Source organism: Xiphophorus couchianus, chromosome 20 (genome assembly GCF_001444195.1).
Source record: "Xiphophorus couchianus chromosome 20, X_couchianus-1.0, whole genome shotgun sequence".
Lineage (NCBI taxonomy): Eukaryota > Metazoa > Chordata > Actinopteri > Cyprinodontiformes > Poeciliidae > Xiphophorus > Xiphophorus couchianus.
The window spans coordinates 4,209,794-4,229,175 of record NC_040247.1 but is presented as its reverse complement, the minus strand read 5'-3'; the positions used below and the strand labels follow the sequence as shown (position 1 = coordinate 4,229,175).

General features: G+C 43.2%; 1 protein-coding gene across 8 annotated transcripts; it reads left to right on the top strand.

Annotated features, from left to right (window-relative positions):
• Positions 1-459: 459 nt before the first annotated feature.
• On the top strand, positions 460-18,250 carry smpd4 (sphingomyelin phosphodiesterase 4). 8 transcript variants are annotated; one of them, XM_028002818.1, is made up of 20 exons: positions 460-597; positions 885-944; positions 1,501-1,587; positions 3,396-3,532; positions 3,596-3,671; positions 4,447-4,555; positions 4,671-4,723; positions 6,114-6,265; positions 6,597-6,729; positions 7,796-7,861; positions 9,694-9,783; positions 11,732-11,880; positions 12,621-12,711; positions 13,856-13,953; positions 14,021-14,184; positions 15,296-15,501; positions 15,577-15,807; positions 15,884-16,015; positions 17,274-17,402; positions 17,749-18,250. In XM_028002818.1, exons 2-20 carry the CDS (start codon positions 906-908, stop codon positions 18,067-18,069), a joined length of 2,463 nt encoding a protein of 820 aa, XP_027858619.1. In that variant the 5' UTR covers positions 460-597; positions 885-905; the 3' UTR covers positions 18,070-18,250. The 8 variants fall into 8 exon arrangements, with proteins under 8 accessions (XP_027858619.1, XP_027858617.1, XP_027858618.1 ...); XM_028002816.1 differs by having other exon boundaries at positions 9,694-9,831; XM_028002817.1 differs by having other exon boundaries at positions 7,796-7,867.
• Positions 18,251-19,382: the final 1,132 nt, after the last annotated feature.

Below are 19,382 nucleotides of genomic sequence, written 5' to 3'. Positions count from 1 at the left end.
TGACCACACTAAAATGTAGGAGTCTATGCTGGCCCTGGAAACCTTACAGCTGAAAAATAGTGAAAACCCAATTAAATAGAATATACTGATGGGGGGAGGAATAATAATAAGGAAAATACAAATATAACTAAATACGCCTAAGTGGTCCCCAACAAAAACACACTCACACAAAAATCCCTGGTGAATACAGCAAAGGAATAAACTCCCCTTCCACTAGACTGGTGAGTCTCTTCAATCAGCTGGAGCCCAGAGACACCATAGGTCCCTTTAAAACGAGCCAGAGGACTGGACAATAGAAACTCCCCTTCCTAAACAAAACCCCCAAAATACTTTTAATTAATAACAACTACCAAAAATATATAATCCTAATCTGAAACTAAACAAAAAAAATCTTAAGTAGGTTGCCATCCACCAATAAAACACAAAAGAAGAAGGATGTAATTCTCTGTGCTTCCAGCAGATGGCGGGAGCGGCCTACAGCATGTAAGCGGCTCCTGTGAGTTTAACAGAGAAGAAGGCTACTTGCCTCTGGTGAACTGATGGAAACGCGGTTCGTGTAAAACCCACTCTAACTTTAATATTTTCCCGCGGACAGAGGTGAGGAAGACGCCATTAACAGATTGAATTATTCCAGGTAGTTTCCGGTGTTTCTTAATGAACTTCCGTCCAACTTATAGCAGCTGTTGTCAGTTTAAACGGCTCTAGCTAACCACCGTTAGCTGACTCAGGGTGTTCGGCCTCCCCCTCTCTTCAGTTCAATAGTTTATAACTCCTCCTAGTTTCCAGAGCGGTTTGTTTTCTGACCAAACTGATTAAAATAGTTAACAGAAATGTTTCTGATCAGTTAGCATCAGGATAAAAACTTTCCTGTGTTTGTGTTGCAGCTCCAGGTGGAGCTGAGGAACATGAGCAGCCCAAGCTTACAGCAGCCCAGCTTCCTGCTGGTGAGTCACATCTAACATCAGCAAACAGCTGCAGCTCACTTAAGATATCATGCAAAGTTCATTTGTGTCACTAATTAAATGAAACAAGGGAGATACATACTGTATTTGGTCATGTTTTGGTCTACAGCATCATGCAGAGACTCCTCTGCTGAATCTACTGAAAGTTACCCATAAAGCAGCTGATTGCTCACAAGAATCTGGATTCCAGCATAAGAAAAGTTTCTTTGCTGTGATTTATAGATATTCACCAGTTAGAACTCATTGAATATGATGATGCGTTTCAGCTGCTGAACATCTCCATGATAACCTTCCACTCTGTTACTGTCTCTGACTCCCAGCAAAGCAATCATTAGTCAGCATCAGAAATAACAGGGACCTTGTGATAGTTTAGTGGAAAGAAGAACTGTGGTGAAAAAAGACGCTGGGATAACCTCTTCCTTGAGATTATTGTCAACACATGTCCTTTTAAGAGTTTTTGGGTGATTCACTATATTCTTATTCTTTAAGTAGTTGTGCTAATTTTCTTCCTGTTTATATGTTTACCGTGTTGTTTCAGGCAAACCTCAAAGCTGACGCCACCTCCAAGCCTCTGATCCAGCGATGCCAGGACCTGCTGAAGATCATAGACGAGTATCCCGCTAAGGTACTTCAATGTGTTCACTTAGAGATGCACAAAATATCACCATCGCTCCCTTACGTGATACTAAGCCGATTTTAGCAACCGATGTTTCTTTCCATCTTATTGATGACTATATATCTGAAGGTAATGTGATAATAGTGATGCAGCAATGGATTTTGGGTGTTTATCAGTAACTGTGATATTTATTTCAATATTGACCCAAATTTTCATATTTGTACTCCCTAATTTTATTTGCTAAACCAACCTGAAATATTTTACAGGTATGAAACAAATTCCTGGTTTTCTTCATTTTAGTTTAGTTTTTTTTTACAAGTGAGAATCTGAAAAGTGTGGAAGTATCTTTTCTTTTTTTTTTTCTCCGAAGAGTTTTTGCGGCGCTAGTGGCTCGTATTTTTTTGACAGTAGGCAGACAGGAAGGAGGGCGAGGAGAGGGGTGAAGACATGCGGTAAAGGTCGTCGGGACCGGGAGTCGAACCCGTGACGTCCGCGTCGAGGACTAAGGCCTCCAAACGTGGGGCGTGCTAACCCACTGCACCACCACAGCACGCCCCGTGGAAGTATCTTTAAACTCTTGGATGGGTTTAAAACACGATTTCTAGTAGGGGTGCACTGATTTATCGGTGCCAATTTTCTTAATTTTGAGAAATCGGTGATCGACTGATACTCGCATGTGAAGCTGATCTTATCTCCCTTAGCAAAGGTCTAAAAATCAAACACTGTCTTTTTCTGCTCTGCAGTGAGAGGTTAGACCGTTAGCCCCGCCCACCAGGTTATGTCTGCACATTTGCAGTTGACTATTACTGGGTTTCAGATGACGTAGTACCGATGTCAGGCATTGCACATGAGGGCCAGGAAGTAAATATAATGATCCAGCTTCAAAATGTCTAAAGTCTGAGTCCTGTACGGTTGTTCCAACTGTTCTAATAGAGAGAAAGATCAACATTATTTTTGTGTTTCGAAGGTAGTCGATCACAAGGGAGTTAATTTTAAAAACTTACTGAGAAAAGTGGATCAACAATCTACAGCTTAAAACAGCAGGTGTGAAAACTAACAATGCCAGAGTTTGCAGCTCTACTTTCTAACAGGTAACGATCGCATCGTTTTAATAGTATTTACAGATGTTTTATTGGACAGTCACTGAGAAAGACAAGCATTCATAGTGAGCCCTGAGTATTTCCCCACTCTCTCTCTCAGCCACCAACCATGTCTTTAATGGGGTTTCTGTAGATCGGAGCGAATCGTTGACTTGTATTGGACCTGAATCCAGCAATGACTCAACATTAAAGTACAACTCCTGCATGAATGTGGGTTTACAGAAGCTAAATAAATTATTTACTAGGAGATCCAAGCTCATAGAAATAACATGGGTTAGCTTGTTGTTAGCGGTAGCATCGTTATCATAGACTAATTACTTAAAATAGCACAACTCACTACTCACCCGGCAGAAACAAGTCGACAGCCATTTAATGCTTCTTTTGATCCTAAATTTGACCCAACCTGAAACTAAATGATTTTATTCTCCAGGCTTTTGAAAACGTTCTTCTGGCTGGTGGTATAATATGAGGTCTGCAGCTCCAGATAGTTAGTTATGTGGATCACCTCGATGCGGGTAAATCCTCAAGATTATAAGAGTATTATCTTTTTTACCGATGTAATACGGATCATATCCTAAATATTCGTGTATTTTTTTCTGTTTCAGCCTGTTTAGAGCATTAGCTATTCGCTGTGATCCATTTTGCTCTGATTTGAACCGGAGAAATCCGCTTCCTGACCCCATCTGAATTTTGAAGTAATTTTGGGATGTTTTGCAGGAGCTGCACCTGATCTTCCCCTGGCTGGTGGAGAATGTGTTTGGAAGTCTGGACGGCGTCATCTCCGGCTGGAACCTGCGCCTGCTGCACTCACGCAGCAACGAGTTCAACCTGGTTCTGGACTTCCTGAGCCCGAGGTAGAACCGGTTCTGACGTACTTTCAGAATAAAACAAAGGTTTCTCACTCCTCTGTGTTTCAGTGGCCCGATGATGAAGCTGGTGTACAAACTTCAGGCAGAAGAATACAAATACGAAGTTCCTGTCCACTATCTCCCGGTACGACAGAGTTTTTATCAAATTGTTAATTGGAAGAGTTGGAGTTTTTTTCTTATTTCAGGCTGAAACACCGAAATCTAGGCTTAAAAATAATATCAAACCAGATCCAGTTTCCAATTTAATCAATTTTGTTCTTTTCTAAAAAAGAAATTCTTCTCAAGAAGTCACTTTTATTTCTATCATTCCTCCTGTGAGTTTGACACTGGAGTTCTACAAGAATTTGTATTTATTTACAAGACTGTAGTCATAATATTAGCAGAATAACTACACATTCTTACCAGAAAAAACATCTTAAGATTAAGAGAGAAAAGCTTTGATCACGCATCTTTGATAAAAATATTATAAAAATAATATAATATTACACTAAATAATGAAGACAGGAAAGCAAAGCCAAACCGTGTGTGGAGGAGGAAGCCGATTCCCAGGCTTGTGTGTTTTACCTGAGACTTCCAGAGGTGGATGTGTGGCGACAACGTTTCCTTCATCTCTTCTCTTTCTGATAAACGATAAACTACATTTAACTGTTCAGCTCTCCCAGTCCAGCGTGATGCTGAGAGCGTGGAAGCTGTCACGCTCTGTCAATGGACAATCGACGGGTGTCCCGTCAGAGGGCAGTTCAAAAACAAAACAAAAAAAAAACACAACTCGGAAATATCTTTTTTTTTATACTCTGATTAAAATCTCAAGGTACACATAGTGCTTACTGCCGTACAGCTGCAGGCAACATAATGTTGTGGTTGATGTTTTATCTAGTAGTGAATGTGTGTGTGTTTAGGGTCCGGTGAAGGCCTGCATCCAGGAGGGCGTTCTTCCCGACTGTCCTCTGTTCCACAACAAGCTGCAGTTCCCGCTGCCGGGCGTCCTGACGCTGAACGTCGCTCTCAGTATCCTTACAGGAGCTGCTGAAGGGTTTCCTGCTCATCCTCACATTAACTTCAGTTTTCAAACTCTTGCTATCGTTCTTAGTGGAAAATGAATTTATTCCTCAACTCTCTGCAGATCCTTTCGAGTTCTTCATGTTTAATTTGGCCTACTGCCTCATCGCTCCCAGGGTGAGTTTAGCATCGCTGCGCTGATGAACTCAGAGCTTTTATCCTGTTTCAGACGTTTGATTTCATTTAAAATTGAATAACATCTAAATCCATGTTGGATGGATTAGTTAGCGCTGCATCTAATGATCATTTTATTAATCAATTAATGTATCAAGACATGCAGCAAAGGTCATCAGGCCGTGAATCGAACCTGTGATGTCTGGGTCAGGTAAGGCGTCTTTATATGCGTTGTGCTTAACCACTGCGCCACCGCAGCAACCAGGAGCTTTTCTAACGTTGAAGGATTTTTATTTGCTACAAATGATGAGACGTTCACTAAAGGGATTCTGATATCGACTTTGAGGAAACAAAATGTGTATTTTTAAACATTTAAAACCAAATTACATTGTTTGAATCTTCTAACGTATTCCTAATCTAGTTTAAAATAAGAGTACGTGATTAAATGAAAAATCTGCGGAATATGTTTAATTGATTAATGGATAGAATAATCGACTACTAAAATAATTGTTAGTTGTAGCCCAAATAGAGACAATCTGGTATAGAGATTGTGCTTAAAGAGCTTCTAAATTTTATGCAAACATTATTTGACGTCTTCCTGATGTGGGGGGGGATCGTTATGAACAGACAGTGGCAGCATCATGCTTTGGAGTTATTTTTCTTCATCTGGGCTCCAGATAAAGAAACAGTCCAGGTTTCTGACTGGAGATGAACAGAGGGAGGAGCTTTTCTCCATCCAGTCTTCCTAGTTACGTTTTATAATCAATCAAGTTTATCTGTGTAGCACATTTCAGAAACAAGACAATTCAAGATTCTTTCCATCATAAAAACACAAAAATACAAAGTTGTTGCACATCAGATTATTGATCATTGTTTAATTTATTATGGTTCAAAGCAGCTCTAACCAGCTGGGTTTAGTCTTAAAGGGGCTCAGTGTTTCAGCTGTTTTTCAGTTTTCTGGAAGCTGCATGCTGCGTCTCCATGTTTGGTTCTGGTTCTGATGCAGAGCCAGAACCAGAACCAGAACCAGCAGGTTGATCCAGTAGCAAATCTATAATTTGTTCAATGATTTATACAGTAAACTACCAGCAGTTTAAAATCTCAGTGAAGGACTGTAGAACCGGGTGGTGTAGAACCGACTGGTGTAGAACTGGGTGATGTGGTGTAGAACCGGGTGATGTAGAACCGGCTGGTGTAGAACCGGGTGATGTAGAACCAGGTGGTGTCTCGATCCTCCTGGTTCTAGTCAGAACTCCAGCAGCAGCGTTCTGGACCGTTGGTTTGTTAGTCACACCTGTGAAGACGCTGCTGCAGGAATTGAAGCCTGGATGCGTTTCTCTGGATTATTTATTGATCTCCAATATAAGCGATTATCTTGGTGTTGTGATTCCAGAACTGCCTTCAGCCGCAGCTCTGCAGCTCCACAGACAGCGCATACTTCGTGCTGGTCGACCTGTACCTCAAGTACTTCCTGCCCGTTGAAGGAAGTGTTCCTGCGTCTCCGTTCACCGACTCCAGAGGCTCCGTCGCGGCTCCGTCGCCACGGTAACTGTTTATTGAACAGCTTTTAACACCTGAGTTTATTTATGGAGTAATCTTAGAAGCAACAGGTGTTAAACTGAGCGCTGAACACACGAGTATTAATGGTAACGATGGCAGTTTCCTGAAGAGGAAAATGTACAAACTAGTAAAGAATGAATAAATAAATAAAGTGATGAACAGTATGATGATGATTATGTGGGAGGCCAGTTATGTTGGGTTTTATTTCATATTCTGGCTAAAGGAAAAATCTCAGCAGCTCTACATCCAGCAACAGTGAACAAAGGCTGATGGATTCATGATAAATACTTTAAATATTTGGTAAACTTTCTCTCAGAGCTTCCAGTGTGTCGTTTGCGGGTTACGGCGTCCACAGCCCGAGCCTCCTGAAGCACCACATCTTCCACCAGCCGTCGGTGAACGCAGACCCTGCAGCGCAGGAGATCTGGAGGTCCGAGACGCTGCTGCAGGTGAGAATCGATGCTGCAGCTCCGAGACACTGCGCCGCACACGGGTCACACGCTCTTCCACCCTGAATATTTTAGTTATCATTTAATCTGTCGATTATTATAATGATTATCTGATAAATCAGACAAAAAAATCACATTCTGCAGATTTTTCCTTTAAGCCTTTACTAACCAATATTAGAATACATTAAGAGATGCACATAAACAAATAATTTAATTATTCTTTTAAATAAGGAAATAAACATATTATTGTCTAAAAGTCAATATCAGCATTTTTTTTTAGCATTTTTTATCATTTGCAGCAAATAATGAAACATTGAACATGAGAAAAGCTCATGTTTTCTGCTGAACATCAGTGTAGAAATTATTATTATTATTGATTAACTGATTAATAACTAGTAGCGAAGGTGCTAATATATATTTTGTTCAGAATGTGAACCAGGTGGTGCTGAGTAGGACAGATTTAGAGACTAAGGATTCCTTTCTCCAATAATTGATTAGTCATGATTAATCGTTTCAGCCACAGTTCACAGATGAAGAGACTTTAATGTTTCCTCTAATTAAACACAACTTTTCTCACTGTTGGGCCTGGTTCACAGTATTACTGGTTCACAGTAATACAACTGTATTACTACATAGTAATACAGTTGTATTACCATAATGTAAATGCATTACAGTAATACAACTGCTCAGTTATTAAGCAGACACCTGTTAGAATAACAAGCAGTTATTCTAGACTTTATGATTTTGTCTGCAAATTTATGAATCTTTCGGATCGAGCTTGAAGAGCGCTAAAATCTCTTCAAGCTAAAAGCTTCCATGCTGGAGAAATTTAAATCTCCAGATTTCTGCTGCATTCAAATGTTCCGTCCTTAATTTAGTTCAGGCCCTGGAAAAACCTACTGCTGAAACTTTCTGTCAGTGAAAGAAAACATTTTATTTGCTCATAAACTTCAGCGGTCTGGCTGTCCTCCAGACAGAGAGGCAGGACGGAGCAACCGGGACCGATCTGAGATTGGATCAGTTTCTGAGGATTTTTTCTCTAAAATTCTGCGTTTTGTGTCTTCAGATGTTTGTAGAGATCTGGCTCCATCATTACTCCCTGGACTTGTACCAGAAGCTGCAGTCTCCTCAGGTAAAGGTAAGGCGCTTTCCCTCGCCTCCCTGCATCCTGCGCTGCAACGCTGCATACCGGCCGTCGATGGGCTGATTCTCACCTGCTGATGTTAAAATAATTCAATTAAAAAGCTGCAGAGAAGATCCTGCCTGTCCTCTGGGTTCACACCCTGAGCCGGACCGGGTCGGATCAGGTCTCGGGCCAGCGCAGCAGAAATCTGTACTTCAGATCATTTAGCAGTTTAAAGCTGCAGCTGCTGTGGTCAGGAGTTGGGCATGTTCCTGTCGCTTGTCTTCCTCTGCATGCTGCATGGCACCTGAAGTCGGTTCTGTTCCAGGCGGCCTCAGCTCGTCATCCAATCACTACAAAACTGAACTCATCAAAATGCTGAGCGGAGGGCGTGCCGTGGTGGCGTAGGGGTTAGAGCGACCCATATTTGGAGGCCGTTGCGGGTTCGACTCCCGGACCCGACGACATTTGCCGCATGTCTTCCCCCCTCTGCTTCCCCGTTTCCTGTCAGCCTACTGTCATATAAGGGACACTAGAGCCCACAAAAGACCCCCTGGAGGGGTAAAAAAAAAAAAGCTGAGCGGAGAAAAGAGCAGGACAGACTATAAAGAATCTGAAAAACACAGGGTTTCTGCTGGTTCTGGAGGGTTTCCTGCTTGGCTGCACCGATCGATCGCTTCGGCTGACCTTATCCACCACAACGGACTGAAATCAGCCACTGCCTCCGGTTACATTTTGCAGTAAAGATAATGAATCTGTTCAGACTTCATACTGGAGTTCCTCTCAACAACACGCATGGCGACCTGGACGGGAATCAATTCCCACCGTCACGTTTCCTCTCGGAGCAGTGCAGAAACTTTCTGCTGGTTTCCAGTTTTAAAAATGAAACCAAATAAACATTTTAAAGGCGACTCGGCTGCTGCTTTGCTGCATCTCTGTTTCATATTTCAGAGGAAATGATCTGTTACTGCTCCGTTCAGAGGAAACTTTATCTGCTTGGGGCGGCTGGAAGGTTCTGGACCGTTTTCACTGTTCACCCAACCCAGAACCTTCCAGTTGAAGTCGGTTCTGCTCAGCTGTAGGGATGGATGCTGAGGTTGCACTGCAAAAACACAAAATGTGACCAAGTATTTTAGTTTCTAGCACAAATGTCTTATTACACATGAAATACAACAAAACTAAGTTACAGCAGGTTTTCAGAAAAATGTAAGAATTTGTTCAAGTCAAAAACTCTTTAACATTCATGGAAACGTTCCAGTTCCACTGGCAGATTATTTCACTGATCAAGACTTTTTTCCAAGTTACAAGTGAAATAATCTGCCGGTTGAACTAGAACGTTTTAAAATTGATATTTAGAAGTTATTTACTGAAAACAAGCTGTACTGAGATATTTGCACAAGAAACTAGACCGAAAATATTTGGCCAGATTTTGTTTTTGCAGAGTGAAGCTGGTTTTATTCTGATTGGAGGATTTTCTGTAAAAACTGGGAGCAGACGACCTTCAGGGGCTGTAAAGGTCGCCTGTCCGTCTCCATCATGGGGAAGACGGGAGGTCCAGAGCCGGTCCTCAGGCTGGAGTCCGGCTGGTCGGATTGTGTAGGACCGGACCGGGTTCTAGTAGAACCGGATCTGGACTCTTCTGGTTTTTCTCCTTTAAGAGACAAATCGTTTTGTTGCTGCAGTCAATATTTTCTTCTTTTTGTCTCCTGTTGTGTTTTTTCCTCCTGAATATTTTCGGCCAAATGCTTCTTTGTGGTTGCTCTCCTTCTGGTGTGTCCCCCCCCCCCTTGTGTGTCCCCCCCCTCTCCCCTTGTACTCCCCTCCCTCTTTCGGGTGAACAGCTGGCGCTGCTGCAGTACCGCCTCAGTATGTCCAGCATGCCGTGCCAACCCCTCGCCCCTCCTGGCTCTGGGACCCTCCACACCTACCAAGTACTTTTACCTTTTCACTCAGCAGCGCCCCCCTGGGGCCTCCTGGAGGTAAAGCTTCGGTCCAGGATCCTTCTCTGGTTAGCATGCTAGGTTAGCATGCGTTAGCTGCTGCTGCTGCATGAGGGGAGGCGGCTCGCGGTCCGCCACGCTTTAATGCCGACGCATAGCTTCAGCCGACAGCAGGGCCGAAACGATTAATCTGATTTATTGATTAGTGAAGGAATCGTCAACTAATTTAGGGATTGATTAATCCTTAGCTGGAGTAAACAGACTCTAAAAAAGGCCATTTGCTGAAAGAAAACAATCAGAGCAGAAATTTAACCAAAACTGGTTATAAAAATATAAACGTCTGTTCTAGAACTGCTCTAATTCAGTTTTAGCTTCACCTGATTCACATTCTGAAAAATAATCTCCTGTTAATCTCCTCTTGCTATCCAAAAAGATGATTAATAGGTAATCAATAAGTAGTCTCACTGGTCCAACCTACACTTCGTGTTTCTTCCAGCCGTGCGTAGGGTCAATATTTGATGACATCACGCTGTTCGTAGCCCGGGTGGTTGGCTCCAAATCAGCAGATATTAACAAATAACATATAATTTGCATTTTCTTTGATGTTTTAAAAGTTTGCTTGAAATTCGCATGGCAACTGGACAGAAACGTAGCTAAAGACTCCTGAGAAAATCAATTTTATTTATCTGAAAACATTTGAATTTTTAAAACAATCAGATCAAGTTTCTGTTTCCTGAAACTTCAGTAAAACCAGATGTGGTCCGTTTTCAGAAGCAGAATCTGCAGATTTTGGGTTCAAGTTCAGGCCATGCGTATTCAAAGAACCTGGTCAACATTGGCTGGGTTCTTCCTCAACCATAAAGATCAGAATTAATCAAATTTACACAAAAATGTCAAAATTTGCAGAGAAATGTAAAGATGGCACCACAAAACCAACTTAGACAGTTTACCAGCAAAAAAAAAATCTATTTGGGGTTTAGTTACTCTTTAATGAGATGAATGTGTCTTTATGTTTTTGCAATACTGTAGACGCAAAAACACTAAATCTTACAAAGTACTTTTTGTCTCATTTCTGGTGCAAATATGTCAGTTTACTTAAAATAAGGCAAAACTAACTCACAGGTAACTTTTCAGCAGGATATAGGAGCTTATTTTAAGTCAGTAATCAAAAAGTTCTAGTTCAACTGACAAATAATTTCACTTGTAACAAAACTTTTTCCCAATGTTACAAGCAAAATGACCCAGTGGAACTGGAACGTTTTGGTTAAGGAATTACTGACTTTAAACAGGCTCCTATATTTTGCTGAAAAGTTACCTGTGAGTTACTTTTGCCTTATTTTGACATATTTGTTGTATAAATGATACTAAAATACTTGGCAAGGTTTTGTGTTTTTGCAGTGCAGTAAGTATGAGCGAGCCTTTATCTCGCTGTCCGGTCCAGGTTCATGGTTTGTGCAGAGAAGGATCCTGGACAGCAGGCGCAGTCCTGCAGCAGAGCTTTAGGTCTTTGGGCGCATTGCTTGCGTTGATGCATGGCCGTCTGTCCGTCTTCCTGCTGTCGCTGCCAAGCGCATGTAATGCCAGTAACAACAACCATCTTTGCATGAGTTCCTGTGTTTGTAATTGGCTGCAGATGGGATGGCTGATTGCTGCGGAAGGTCAAGCGTTGCATCATGCTGCTGTAGCAGGAAGTGAGGTCACACTGCTCATCCTGTTTACTTTGTTTAAAACAAAACAATCGACAGATTCATCTTAAACAAACATCAGAAACTAAATAAAAACTAAATTTGCTGTTATTAAAAACACGTTCTGATCCAGAGTCGTGAGGGTTTGAGGCATGTGACCTCACTTTGGGGCGGGGCCTGCTGTGATTGGCTGCTTTGTGGAGCTGGTGGAGATGATTGGTGGTGTGGATCGCTGTGATTGGCTGTGTTTCCAGGAGCCCTTCAATCCGTCAGAGGAGCATGTGTTGGTGGTGCGCCTGCTGGTGAAACATCTGCACGCCTTCTCCAGCAGCCTGAAGCCGGAGCCGCCGCCCTCGCCGGCCCATTCCCCCCCCCACACCAGCCCGCTGGAAGAGTTCAAGAGGTCAGCAGCTATAAATCCCTGGTAGCCATGTTTACTCAGGGTGCAAACTTAAAAAGTCAGAATATCTCCTAAATTAGTGCATCTAAAACTAAGGCCTTAAAAAGTCTTAAATTTCTGTTTAAATATTTTTGTTGCTTGAAATCCGTCGGCCTTACATGTTAGGCTGTTTAATCTGGATGTGCTTCTGTTCTGTTCAGCTAAAGTTTGAGTCGAAATCTTCGCTGCGTTTTCAACCCAGGCTGTTGAAGCTACCGCTAACTGAGCTAGCTAGCTAGGAAAGCTTTCCTGCATCTGTCATGATTCGGTTCAAATTTATCGCCAGTTGGCTGGACGACGTTTGTTTTTACCACTGGGTCACTTCTGTTGCCGACTCATAAGAAAACGTTTAATACATTAAACAAAGTTATTGAAATTGGAGAATATTTTTGTTAAATTAGTGTTTTGTTGTCGGGTGTTTAGGGTGAAACATTTCAAAACCTTTTGTTTTAGTTTAGCTTAACTTGTCTCTATAGAAAACTATCAGAAGACGTTATTAATAACAGTAATAAATGACATCATATAATCTGAATTGAAACTATTGTTTTTATCTCCTAAGTGTTTTGCTGGAAAACTTTGAAAACCTCCTGAGAATTGTTTGAATTTTGTTGCATGAAAAGTGAACGAATCCTGCTAAGTAATTTGGCCAAATATTCAGATGCATGTTTGATGCGTGTTTCTGTGTTTGTGCTGCGCTGCTGCAGGGTGGTGGTGCAGCGCTTTGTGCAGCAGAAGCTCTACCTGTTCCTGCAGCATTGCTTCGGACACTGGCCGCTGGACGCCTCCTTCAGAGCCGTACGTTACCTCAGGACGAACCGCAGCGTTTAGTTTATTACCAACAATATAACATGAAATTATCAACCAACAGTTTAAATCCAGTTAGGCTGAAATTAAAAGATTTTTAGAAGAACTTATTTGTTCACTGAAGGTCTAATTTAATACAGGAAAAAGCTCAAAGAACTAGAAAATTGAGAAAAAGGTCAATATTTTCAGTATTTTTTCACTCATTTCAGTGAAACTCGTAAATTATGTTGATTTATAAATCCTTGAGTGAAATATTCCGTTTTTATTTCTTGCATTCTGACGATTCAGAGAATAAAACCCCAAAATTCAGCATCTCATAAAATAACACCAGATCAGTATTTTATTTTAAACGAAAATGTTCAGAAAACTAACGCCTGGTCTGGGCTCATCCTTGGAGGAGAGCTCATCTTCCTCTTGACAATACTCCATAGAGTCTCTCTGGGGTTCTGGCCGGCCCCGTGCCTGGAGTCGCCATGGTGATTGAAGCAGCTTTTGGTTCGGTACCAAGTCCTTTTGGAAATAGAAACCAACTTCTAGCATCCAGCTAGATGTTTCCAGCTCATAGCTGTCGGCATGAAAAACTCTAAATGTTCTTCTAAACGGCTGCATTTGCTTTGGACTTGAGAAAACCCGGTGGACCAGAACCAGCAGATGACTTGCTGACCCAGATTGAGCTGACTGTGGAAGCTTCACTCTGGACCTCCAGCACCTTGGTGTCCAGATCAAATACAAACTTTACTTTCATCTGAAAAGGAGACGTTTGGACCCTGAGCACCAGTCGGGTTCTGGTTCTCCTCAGAACCGGATCCGTCTGAGCAGCCTCAGTCCCTTCCTGCTGAAGTTGCCAAGGATTCCTGAAGCATTGTGGTGCTGGTGAACCTTTTCTTTCCACTAAACTTTCCATGACTAGTAATATTCTTATCTTCTGAGACACTGAATCTATTTTTCAGAGGGTTTTCATTCTCTGAACAAAAATCATTAAAATGAGAAGAAATAAAGACCTGAAGTTAATAATGAGTTTCACTTTTTTCAATGAGACTAAAACTGTTGAACTTTTTCTCAATATTTTAATGTTTAAGGATTTCTTGTCGTATTTCACTGAGGTAGAAATGTGACGGCGATAAATCTCGTGCAGGTGTTGGAGACGTGGCTCAGCTACATTCAGCCTTGGAGATACACAGGAGAGAAGCCAAATGCCCAACCCGACCAGAACAGAACCGTGCCGGACAAATGGTGAGTGGACCCGCCTGGCGTTTCTGGTTGGCGCCAGTTCTGTCTGCTGACCGGACCTCTGCCGCAGGGAGTCGTTTGTCCACGAGAACCTGCTGCTCTACACCAAGCTGTTCCAGGGCTTCCTGAACCGGGCCACGCGGACCGACCTGGTCAACGCCAAGAACGCCCTGATGGTGTTCCGGGCCGCCAAGGTTCTGGCCCAGCCCAACCTGGCAGACATGATCCAGAGAGGTGAGGCCCAATGTAGTGCAGTGAGTCTGATCTGGGCGCATACATCTAGCGCTCTGCTCTCACTCAGCCTGATCTCGGCTCAAACGACAGGCAGCCAATCACAGGCCGGTCGCCGTCATCCAATCAGATTATTCCTGGGAAATGCTGCGATGAAAGCACCAAATGCTGCAGCAAACGTCCAAAATTAGGAGCAAAGCAGGAGAATGAAATACACACGTGAATTTTGTCGCCGTGAGTTAAGCAATACTGGTAATTGTTCTTAATATTACTGTAAAGTTTTGGAGATGAACTCTGAAGAATTTTTGTCATCTTTAAGCTATTTTATATTCTTGGATTTTATCCAATCGTCTCCTTGCATTTTTTAACAAAGAAACATGTTTCTCTGTGGAATTTTAATATTTTTCAGTTTTTGAAATGAGATTGTGAATTTTCTTGTAAGGGTTATGCTGCGTTGAAGAGTCGGTGTAATTTACATTGTCAGCACGTCTGTCAGTGTCAAATTCAAAAGGAAAATTTTATCTGTCAAAGTTTGATTTTTGTTCACGTGAGGCGCGGTGCTCTGACTCTGATGATGATGTCACTGTTGGCTGGCTCCACAGGGTTCGCAGACCTCCTTACAAACACATGGCTACAAACACACACTCCCTGAATGCAGCGCCTTCACTGGCATGTTGTCTCCAGATGTTGCTTGTATGTGCCAAGGTTTCCTGATGCTGATATTTAACTGATCTAATGAAAATAGTAGCGCCTCCTCTGTCTGTTGGGTTATTTGTCTTTGTTTACAGAAATGACATTTTGTTGCAATTCTGTGCAAAAATAAAATAAAGCATCCGATTCTTAAGAACTGCAGAATTGGCTAACCCAAGCATGTTTGCATTTCTTAACTAAATATTCTTTTAGTGAATTAAAAATTCAAGCGATTTTATTCTTCTGCTTTGCTCCTAATTCTGGACGTTTGCTGCAGTTTCTACCGAGCGGCGTTAGAGATTTAAATTCTCATTACTGTGTGCTAACATAGATGTATGCGTCCAGATCAGCCTCTCTGCGCTCCACCATAGACCAGCGGCTGAACGATCGGGCGACTCTTTGTGTTTCTGCGTTTCCTCTCCAGGTGAGCAGCTGTTTCTGGAGCCGGAGCACGTCCTGCCCCACCGGCAGCCCCGCGGTTACCTGACGCCGGGCCAGGGGGGCAGTTACCTGTCGCCACGGCAACGGATGGTGACCGACACGGCGTTCAAGGTGAAGAGCCACGTGTATTCCCTGGAAGGACAGGACTGCCAGTACAAGCAGATGTTTGGCTCCGAGGTCCGAGGAGTGGTGAGTTCCCGGTGGCTCCACTTCAGGTCCGTTTGGTCAGGCGCGTCGCTCACCGTGTCACCGCTCGCCCTGCAGGTCATGAGGTTGATCCAGATCATCGCGCAGGCCCGCCACACGGCCAAGCGGATCTCGGATCAGTCCAGCGAGGCGGCGGCCGGCGGCTCCTTCCTGTCCTGGTTCGGACTCGCCTCCTCCGACCTCAGCAACGCGTTTCCCGGCGCCGAGCCCGAGGACAGCGGCGAGTACCTGAAGAAGACCCACGAGTTCCTGGACCGGGCCCTGGAGAACCTGTGTCATATCTTTAAGGTATGGTCCGGTTCCCGATCCCTCAGTAGAACCGGGTCGCCGCAGCGCCTCATGTCTCGCTGTTTCTGCGTTGCAGCTGAACCAGAACCAGCTTGCCCAACTTGTTGCCAACCTGGGCGCCGCGCAGGACGACGGGCGTGCCAACCAGCTGCCGGACTGCGTCCAGGGCGAGACTGGGCCGGTTCTGACGGACCTGGGCCGGAGGCAGGTTGGTGCCCGACCCGACGACAAGAGGCTGGATGCCAAAGTTTGGCTCATGCTGTTAAAAATAATTTATTAACGTTAGAGGCATTTTAGTTTGAACTGGGGAACCATCCAGAACCAGAACCTGGGTCAGTCGGCCACCGAACAGAAGAAACTTCTCACACAGCAAGGAATGATCACAAACACAAAAATAATTTGATTACATTCAGTTAAAGGACAAAACAGCCCAGCTTTACAGCTGAATTATCCCTTAAATAATTATTAGTTACTGATGGAAAAACAAACGTGTGTGTGTGTGTGTCTGTCTTTGTTTCTGATGCAGCGTAAAGACAATTTTTCAAAATGTGTTGTGAGGACCAGCTTCTCCTGCTGGTGCTGTTAAAAAAAGAACAAGTTATGAATTGAGTTTATGTTTAGGGATAAGCTATAGAAAATAATAAAAGATCAGAATGTCTTTATTGCCATTGTACAGAAGCACAACAACATTTTACCTTCAGGTCCAAAGAAAGACAAACAGCATAAGACCTGGGAAGACGGGTTTCTGAGGCTGCAGCCATCATGGGAGGCGGTGAAAAAAATCACATCTCACACTTTGGTCCAAAAAACTGAACAAAAAGCAACATTTAGACAAAGGAGGGGCAGCGAAGGCGGATTACAGCCGACAGGTCGGACAGACACAGAACCGGCCCGTCCAGGACATTTAATCAATCAATCAAGTTTATCTGTACTGCACTTTTCAGCAACAAGGTGATTCAAGGTTCTTTAAACATCATAAAAACACAAAAGCAAAATCATAGAAACAGTCAGCAGTTGAAGCGTTACAGTTAGCCGTTGTTTCACATCCGAGTGTTGATCAATAATTTATGTTTCTAAGCTGCTGGGTTTTTAGTCTAGATTTAAAGGAACTGTTTTATCACCTTAATGTGGAACAAAATGAAATTAGTTTGACCCCTGCCACAAACAGAAAGACGGCTAAATCGTCTTGTTTAGCTCTCTTATGTCAGCTCAGACACTCACAGGAAGTTAGATTTACTTTCAGTAGTTTGAAACAATGTCTGGTTTAAAAATTAATTCTGGTCCAGCAGGCATGATGCTGCCATGACTAAATCAGGGTGGAGTGAGTGTATGTAACTTTGGTGATGTCAGCAATGATGGCTGGCGTCCCGCACTATGAATGCTGGGAGATGCAGTGTGTCCGTGTAGTAGAATGGAAGTCCGGCCAGCTTTAACGTGTGTGTGTGTGTGCGTGTGTGTGTGTGCAGATCATAAACGGCCTGCGCCGCTTTGAGGTTCAGTACCAGGGTGATCCAGAGCTGCAGCCAATCAGGAGCTACGAGAGCGCCCTGCTGGTCCGGCTGCTCTATAGGGCATCATCTCTGCTGAACAACAGGGTGAGTCCAGTCCGGGTTTTTGGAGCATCCGTTCCGGGTTCTGGGGCGAGCCGTATCAATGGAGTCCATTTGGAAGAAAGAAACTGGTGGATCTAAACAATCAAAGCTTTTTTCTCATTAAAACGACTTTTTCCTCTTCACTTTAAAACAATTTTCCAGTAAAAGTTTATTTTTCCAATGTTATTATATTCTTGTAATTAAACTGAACTTTTCATACTCCGTCATGCAGAAGGGCCGATTGAAATTGAAGCGTTTTTATAAAAATATTTTTTCTTCTTTGTAATTTAATTTTTGGGCCATAGTGAGAATAAATTCCCGTTCTGATCAGTGATTGTTCCTCTCTCAGCTCCAGGCCCAGATGGGCGCTCTCTGCTCACGCTCAGACTTCCTGGGTCGCCTCGGCCGGCGGTACTTGACCGACCCGGACTCCTGCGTGCGGCTGCGGCTCAGCCCAATGTCCCAACGGGCGCTAGAGCACCGCCAGCAGCCGCGGCTCAGCCTGCGGCCGCTGGCCAGCTACCGGACGCTGTTGCTGCTGCTGCTGTTCTACGCGCTGGGGGCGCTGCTGTCGCTCGGGCCCCTCTGCAGTACGGCCCTGCTCCTGACGGGGGCGCTGCTGTATGGCGTCCTGATGACGCTGTGTGCTGAAAAACTGAAAACGCAATAAAACGCCAACTAGCTGAGCTTCTGACTTGGTTTAACGCTCTACTGCGTTAGTGTTAGCATGAGCCAGAGCTCTGGTATTTTTCTGATGTAAATACTTCTTTATTTTCTCCTTTGAGCATCTGGAAACAGATGCAAGCCAAAAGTTTTTAAGTGAATAAAGTATTTTTCTCAGTGAAAACACAGTTTGTGTGAGAAGAGATTTATTTTAAAGGGGATTTGTTCTGCAAATGTAACCCACAAGGAAGGTTGCTTCAAATAGCCTTGATAGTTAGTTACTGAAGTAATTTACCTGCAATCTACTAAATACCGATACCACAAACTCATAAGGGATGTTGGGCCTGATCAGAATCTGAATTTGTCCATCCCACAGCTTGTCAGTCTGAGTGTTTACTAGTCGGCTCAATCCATCACGAATTTGTCGATATGCCAAGTATCCGCCAACTCCAAACAGCAGAAATTCTGTTATCATGAATCAAAATAAATCTGGGATGTATCCCATCAGGTATGTCCCTGCAGGATAGCCTCTCCTCTGCCCAGTCTTTTCTTTGAGAAAATTTTATCAATTACATTGAGAGACCGGTTGGCCAGATCCATAATTTATAGATTTAAATGATGTGCAAAGAAAGGCTCCACAAAGAAGCTCACAACAGAGCAAGCAGAGCAGGATGGGACCACAGGAAAAAAGTGTCTGCCTTCACTGAGAGCTAGAGAGAAAGTCTCTACTGCTTCTAGAAACAAATCGTTAAAAAAAGAAAGAGAAAGTCATTTTCTGGCAATAGAATTTTTTTTTGGTGTCTGGAAAATGAGCTGTTTCAAAAACCTCTGGCATGTAAAGTCACAAATCAGCAGACACTGAGTCGCCTACCGACCCCTGCCTGTTACCTAACAACAAAGCTGATCTCCAGCGTTTGGTCAGCTGGTTTTCTTGCTATACAATGGTTGCTGGAAAAGACGAGTTTTGTTGTTTTCTTACTATCCAGAAACCATTTCCTGCATTCTGCTTGATGGTGCAGGAGGCTCCACTTCTGCTTTTCAAAGATGTACAGTTGTGTAATTGCCCATTACACAACTGTATAATGTGTAATGGGCAATTACACATTGCCCATTACACATTGGGCAATGTGAGGTTTCCTACTGGGTTCAGGCCTGAGGACTGTAGTGACCTCTTTATTTATCTGAGCTGACATGCTGCTTCTCGCTCATCTGTTTAGGTGGATAAACATTTTCCAGCAACCTTTTCCTCATTTACCACTTTAAAGGTTAAAATATTGTACATTTTTAACCTCCATTTTGTCATACAAAAAAGGTTACCAG

Excerpts from the sequence above, each read along its gene's own strand:
- smpd4 (XM_028002813.1), top strand. The coding sequence starts at position 906 with ATGAGCAGCCCAAGCTTACAGCAGCCCAGCTTCCTGCTG. Across the intron at positions 6,266-6,596 it reads GTCGCGGCTCCGTCGCCACG|AGCTTCCAGTGTGTCGTTTG; the intron begins GTAACTGTTTAT and ends ACTTTCTCTCAG. Across the intron at positions 17,403-17,748 it reads CATCTCTGCTGAACAACAGG|CTCCAGGCCCAGATGGGCGC; the intron begins GTGAGTCCAGTC and ends TTCCTCTCTCAG.